The following is a 7,262-nucleotide window of genomic DNA, read 5'->3' as shown; positions in this document are numbered from 1 at the left end:
TCTAGGCCAGTGATGACGACCCTATGACATGCGTGTCAGAGGTGACACACAAACTCATTTTTTTGGTTGATTTTTCTTTGTTAAATAGCATTTAAATATAAAAATAAATATCAAAAATATACATCTTTGTTTTACTATGGTTGCAAATATCAAAAAATTTCTATATGTGACACGGCACCAGAGTTAAGTTAGGGTTTTTCAAAATGCTGACACACCGAGCTCAAAAGGTTCGTCATCACTGTTCTAATGGGTAATGATAGATGCTTACATGTGATGGGGACAATATGACTAATTCTGCCTAAAGAGTGGAAGGCTATACCAGACCTTAAGAATGAGTAGGTTATAAAAGTTGAGAGGTCTTATTTTCTGTAAGCATAGGTTAGCATACAGTAACCAAATGCCATTTTACTTTAAGATTGTTTGTTTGGGAAATCCTGCACTCTACCATTCGTAAGATGAACAAACACGTTCTGAAGATACAGAAAGAGCTGGATGAAGCTAAAGAAAAACTCGCAAGACAGCACAAACGGGTAAGTCTTGTTTCTACTCATAAAAGGTCAACGTACACCAGAAACTCTTTGAAAATATTCAAAATTCATTACCTTGAATGGGAACTTATTTTTTCTGGGGCCAAATTATCTATAGCTGTTTGTCGTAGTGAAGGAAGGAAGAGAACGTGGGAGTTATTCTCTCTGCTGCACGGAGAGCCTGTTGGGAAGCCATAACCCTTACCTTCCCATAGTTGATCCTCTCTGGATCGAGGAGAGTGAAAGAGAACATTTCTGCTGCAACAGGAGGGGGTAACTATTGATGTTTACCACTCCACCTGTACTGTGAAAGGGGTGAGGCAGTCATTTCCAAGTTTACAAAATAATTCTCATTAATAAGTTGGGTACTGTGCCATTTCAAGGGGGGAGAGGAAGAGTGGTGAGCTGGCTGTATTCTGTGATTTAGCATAATAGTGCTGGTTTTCTAGTGTTATATACACATTTACCAGAGTAGAAGGTAAGAGCAAGCTTAATGACCTTACGAACCTATAGCAGACTCAAGTGCTTCTAGTTTCTATATAGACACGCATATATGTATGTATATAAACATACTCTCACAGTGTCATCCCCATTTTATACATGTATAAATTGAGGCAGAGAGAAGTTGAATAACTTGATCAAGATTACATGGTTTATGAGTAACAGCGCTAAGATCTAACACAAGTCTGTCAAACTCCAGAAACTTTCCCTCATGCCACACCATTCTCTGTGAATGTGGTGTCCAATACGTTAACAGCTACAATTTAAAATCCAGTTCCTTAGTCACACCATATTTCAAGTGTTCAATAGTCACATGTCTAGTGTGATAGGCAACACAGATGTATCTAACTTTTCCCTCATTGCAGAACAGTATACTGGGCAGTGGTACTCTAGAACTTTGCTTTGTGTTAGAAAAAGACAAACATGTATCCAGTTGCCTAGAACATACCAAGGCAGACCCCAAAACAGGTGTGTTAGAGATAAAAGTAGAGTGAGGAGGTTCTGATCATTTTGTTTGGGGAATAGAATAAGCTCTCATAGACAGGGCTCACCAATAGAGTGTTACCTGGAAAGAAATGGGCTTTCCAAATTTTGTGCTGCCTACCTTCTTGCTAAAAGGATCTTGGAATGTAACACACCTGGAATCAGTTTCTGGCTCTGCCACTTGACGGCTGTGACACTGGGAAAGTCATATAACATCTGAGCCTATTCCCTTAATCTGTAAAATCATGACTTCTGCCTTTAAAAACAAACAAAAATAACCTTGGTGAATACTCTTTAAGTTCATCAGGGTAAGTTAGCAGGCAACTGTTAAAGCTTAACGGAAGTATATTGAGCACAGCATTGCCAGCAGCGTCTTAAACAGTCTGCTGTGAATTGCCTGTCAGACAGCCATTTATCAACTATTACAAGGATGAGCCTCTTGAGCTATGTAAGGGCCTGCCCAGTTTTTGTGTGTCCCATTAGAGGGTGAAAGATTAGCAAGCTACCCTTCTGTTACTGCTCAAATGGGCAGGTAGAGATTTATTAATGACTGGAAAGCACTGTCGATTTTTATTGGTCATCTACTTTGTTGAATAAATAGCAGAGTTTTAAGAGTACATTATCTGTCCTCATTATTTGGAGCTTCTATTTTTACAAACTCACCTACTCACTAAAACTTATTTATAATCTCAATACTCACGGTGCTTTCCTGATCATGGCAGACATATGCAGAGCAGTGGACATTCCGAGTTGCCCAGTGGGCTTGTTCCCAGCTGAGACTGAACAACTCAGTTCTGCCTTGTTTCAGTTCTCCTATTGTAAAGTGTCCTCTTGATGGTATTATTTAGTGCCACATTATTTGTACTTTTTGTTTTTGTTCTATGCTGGCGTTTTGGTTATTTCACTGTTTAAAATGGTCCCCAGCATAGGACTGAAGGGCTGTCTAGTATTTCTAAGTACAAGGAGGCCATGATGTGCCTGATGGGGAAAATACATGGGTTAGATTACCTTTGTCCAGGCATGACTTACAGTGCTGTTGGTTGTGAATCCAATGTTCATGAATCAACAATGTACACCCAGAAAAAGGAAGAGGAAATTTACCAATCTGTATATGAGGATGCTCCATCAAAAAGTAATATCTGTAGTGATAAAGCTATGGAAAAATAGCTAAATTTATGGACTTATGAGATGATGACTGGTTTATTAAAACCTCTCCTCTCTAAAAATCAACGGAAAAAATATCCTCAGGTGAAGATAAATGTGCGGGGATGGAGGCAGGGAAGTGGTCAGCATTCTGAGAGGCTGAAAGCCAAAGAAATTTAGTCGTATTACTAAGATTCAGGAAAATGTTAAGTCCTTCTCAGCTAGTGTTTCTGTATAGAAAAATACTATAGCCCGGCCAGCATGGCTCAGAGGTCAACCTATGAACCAGAAGGTCATGGCTCGATTTCCAGTCAGAGCACATGCCCAGGTTGCGGGATCGATCCCTGGCGTGGGGCATGTAGCAGGCAGCTGATCGATTCTCTCCATATAATTATTTGTAAGATTTATATATTTTTGTTGTTAATCCTCACCTGCCAATACTTTTTTCCATTGGTTTTAGAGAGAATGGAAGGGAGAGAGAGACCCATTGATTGGTTGCCTCCCACACGTACCCCAACTGGGGCCAGGAATCAAGTTTACAGACCGACGTTCTAACCATTGCACAAACTGGCTAGGGCAAGATTTAGATACCTTTAAAAAGAAACACACAAAACAAGGTTATATATTAATTATTTGATGAACATGTGACAAGAGGCTCCCCAAGAATGTAACCCTCTATTTCCCCTAAGAGCAATGGTTCAGTAGTGACTAATTCTGGACTCACAGCTACTTCAGAAAGCATAGCTATGATGAATAACAAGAATCAAGTATATTTTCCAGGAGCTCAAAGTTGTTTTCATCTTGACTAGAGGAAAATTATGATAAATATTTCCTCCAATTGGACTATCTTGTAAAAGGCATAACTCCTGTTTAATAGCAAACACTCCCACTGCTATTATTCAAGTGCCACTAAATTTCTCTGGTCCTAGGACTTTGGGATGTCTGGGGGGTGGGGGGAGTGAGTACTTTCCCTATAGAACACAAGCCTTCAGCCCAGCTAGTGTGGCTCAGTGGTTGAGTATCAACCTATGAATGAAGAAGTCACCAGTTTGATTTCCATCAGGGCACATTCCCAGTTTGTGGGCTCAATCCCTGGTGGGGGCCCTGCAGGAGGCAGCCATCGATGTTTCTATCTCTCTAAAAAAATCAATAAAAACATACTTTAAAAAATAGAATACAAGTCTCCAAAGAGTATTTGACCAGACAGAATAAAGTATTTCCCTTACTTGATGGGATTTAATACAGTAGCATTCTAAATGGCATTTTCCTTTTGTTCCTTTGCTTTCTGTAGAGAAGTGATGATGATGACAGAAGCAGTGACAGGAAAGATGGGGCTCTTGAAGAGCAAATAGAAAGACTGCAGGAAAAAGTGGAATCCGCTCAGAGTGAACAAAAGAACCTCTTCCTTGTCATATTTCAGGTATTTTGGCTTGGGTCATTGATATGTAAAAAGAAATATATATTCCTTTAGTTTAAAAAATGTTATTTGTAGTTATAAAAGTTAAAAATACAAAGGAAATAAAAGCTGAGCACTTGGGGTTAACCATGTGTATCTCCAAATTGTGTTGCTCATTCAGCATTCTTGCATGAGCATTTTTCCAGGCTTTAAAAACTGAGAATGTTTATGTTAAATACTTCCCTCATTATGCCCAATCATTGATCACTGAATGACTGTTTTTCTTCTTGATGAACATTTTTGTGCATAGATTCCTCTTTAACATTTCTGATTATGTCCTAAGTAATCTAGACATTAAAGGTCTTTACATATTGCCAAAGAGGATGTACTAACTCACATTATTACTGGTGTGCCTTTGTAGACAGTATTTGTTGAATTATGAAAGTTACATATCATAAAGACAGCAGAACAGATAGCACCTTTACAGTCTCTTGGTCAAAAGTGTGATTGTTTCTGACGAATTAATTCACTCTTAACACCTCTAACTCTGTACCCCCTTTCCAGCGCTTTATCATGATCTTGACTGAGCATTTAGTACGATGTGAGACGGACGGGACCAGCATATTAACACCGTGGTATAAAAACTGTATAGAGAGGCTCCAGCAGATCTTCTTACAGGTTTGTGGGAAACTGATTAGATAATAAATATCACTATTCTCAGCTGCAAAGATACACCATTTTTAAAAATCATAAAATTTGTCAGGAGGTTATATAATACCCATAAGTACTTTAGTTCATCTCCATTTGCTCCTACTGTTGCTCAGAATATTTAGGCTTAAATAGGTTCTTATCACCAACTCCTAATTGCCATTCTCTGCTAGAAAGCCTAGCTTAATACAAAATGCAGAGAACAAATGTTCAGGGAATAGCAATTATATTAACAAAGGTCCTTAAATCTGATAACAAGGGTGCCCTTAGAAAAGCAAGATTACATTAAAGCTTGGTAGGAGAGTGGAACTAATTCTGTGTCTTCCAAAACATACAGCCCAAATCCTCATTTATTCTAGAAAAGTTATTGAATTAGAAGTCATAAAAGGAAAAAAAGTTCTTTACAATCTCCAAATAAAAATTCTCTCTAGATTTAGTTATTTCCAATTAAACCACCCCTACTTCTTTTGGGATCTCTGAGTATATTCAAGTTATATAGGTGCACATAGAAAAGATTTCATTTTCTAACATAGGCTTAGTAAGTCAGTGATTTCCAATAGGACAGATGAACTATTTTTAAAAAGATTAATAGATCACTGGGTAATTCTCTATTAATGTTTTTCTTTTGCAAAGAGATTCCAAAATTTTTCTCACATTTCAGAACCATGGTTTTAAACAGTAGCAGTTGTGCTACTCCTATTTGTACCATATACCACCTTCCATCTTTTAAAAAAATCGTCCTAGGTCAATCCCTATCTGGGCTACTTTTATTAAAGTCATACTTGAGAGTAGACCCAGCTTAACCTAGTCTAATAGTGATAGCCGCAGGCATCACTAATGAGGCATGAATACATTTATATAGAAGCTGGTCAGAACTGCATTTCTTAAGTTATTGAACATCCTCATTTCCCTCTACAAATGTTGGGGCTTTTCAGGGGCCCATTATTCCCATCATTTCACAACGTGGGTGGGCTGCTGAGGGGAATATTCTGGAAGATTGCTTATATGCTCCTTTTCTGACCTAAACCCCCACTTTTGTGTCCACAGCATCACCAAATAATCCAGCAGTACATGGTGACCCTGGAGAACCTGCTCTTCACTGCTGAATTAGACCCTCATATCCTGGCTGTGTTCCAGCAGTTCTGTGCCCTACAGGCCTAAGGGTCCTTTTTCCTTTCAAGATTTTTTTTAAAGTCTAATTTGTCTTATTTCGGATGGTTTGAATGCTTGCTTTCATGTAGCTCCTTTCACTTTCTAAAGGAAACAGAGGGAGGACAGTGAAGAATATGACATTGGTTGCCTGTAATTACCCCTAAAAAAAAATTCCCTAATGACAATGTGACGATCGATGACCATAGGATGTATTATATGTGACAGATACAACTTGGACATTTTTTCTCCTTAAGGCACAAAAGATAACTGATTTGAGGTATGTGAACCCTAGAGGTCAAGCTTACAAAGTAGTATATAGAAACAGTGGGTTTATTACCAAGTAGCATAGCTTTTCACAGCTTATGGATAACCTAACATGGCTAAAATAAAACTAAAAATATGTTTTTTACATTTTGGTATTTCATGATTTATCATCTCAGTCTACTTTAAAATTAGTGATTTCTTACTAAAGGTGTACTTACCTCCATTTGAAATTTTCCCTTAAAATAGTTGTATTTAAAAAGTTATTTAAAGTAGCAGTTCCTAAATCTGTCTGAACGTAAGTCACCTGGCAACCTTCAGCAGTTCTGTTTAAAATTCATCACAATTTCGGGGGGGGGCGGGGGAGAGGGGGGCGTGCAACACATACCATCATAGTTTTTAAGGCTTCTGTGCAATTCTAATGCACAGACAAGTTTGGGAACCATTATCTTAGAGGTCCTGGTCATTTTCTCCAGAAGTAGCTAAATTGGCTAAAACTCTATACTTGGGATTAGATTTAGGTTTGGATTTTGTTTCTATAGAACCTGGTCCAAATAATACTTATTTCTGAGCCTGTTTCCTATATGGTGTTGAGACTTAACTAAGATAATGAGATTGCACTGTAAAATAACATACAAATTTAAGGGATTATCTAGCATTTTGACTTTTTTCATTAAACCTTAGAAAAAATTTACTAATAAAACCCCACAACTGGTCCAAGCTGGTTTGGCTCAGTAGCTAGAGCGTTGGCCTGCGGACTGAAGGGTCCCAGGTTCAATTCCAGCCAAGGGCACATGCCCGGGTTGTGGGCTCAATCCCCAGTATGGGGCATGCAGGAGGCAGCTAATCAATGATTCTCATCATTGAAGTTTGTCTCTCCCTCTCCGAAATCTATAAAAACAAAAATACAAACAAATGGTAGTATTTTTGAGCATTTGTGCAACATAGAATAAGTTTTAAAAAGATAACCTATCATAAGTTTACAATGCATTCATTCTTAACATATGACCTCTTTGGTTTACCATATATTTAGTAACTATAAAATATAGTCTACTCAGATGCCATTTACCATCTTTTGTCAAAGTGAATTT

The 7,262-nt window shown here is 38.1% G+C and overlaps 1 protein-coding gene across 2 annotated transcripts in view; it reads left to right on the top strand.

The window, feature by feature from the left end:
* NCBP1 (nuclear cap binding protein subunit 1) overlaps nucleotides 1-6,319 on the top strand; it is a 31,770-nt gene extending 25,451 nt beyond the window's left edge. For both annotated transcript variants that reach the window (XM_006758444.2, XM_015560492.1), the window contains 4 exons: nucleotides 416-530; nucleotides 3,946-4,074; nucleotides 4,615-4,728; nucleotides 5,806-6,319. In XM_006758444.2, coding sequence (XP_006758507.1) covers nucleotides 416-530; nucleotides 3,946-4,074; nucleotides 4,615-4,728; nucleotides 5,806-5,919 — 472 coding nt within the window. In that variant the 3' untranslated portion in view covers nucleotides 5,920-6,319. The remainder of the gene's footprint in view (nucleotides 1-415; nucleotides 531-3,945; nucleotides 4,075-4,614; nucleotides 4,729-5,805) is intronic.
* Nucleotides 6,320-7,262: the final 943 nt, after the last annotated feature.

This window comes from Myotis davidii, unplaced genomic scaffold (assembly GCF_000327345.1).
Source record: "Myotis davidii unplaced genomic scaffold, ASM32734v1 scaffold534, whole genome shotgun sequence".
NCBI classification, from domain to species: domain Eukaryota; kingdom Metazoa; phylum Chordata; class Mammalia; order Chiroptera; family Vespertilionidae; genus Myotis; species Myotis davidii.
Note: the sequence above shows the minus strand (reverse complement) of the source record. Positions and strands in the feature narration are given on the sequence as shown.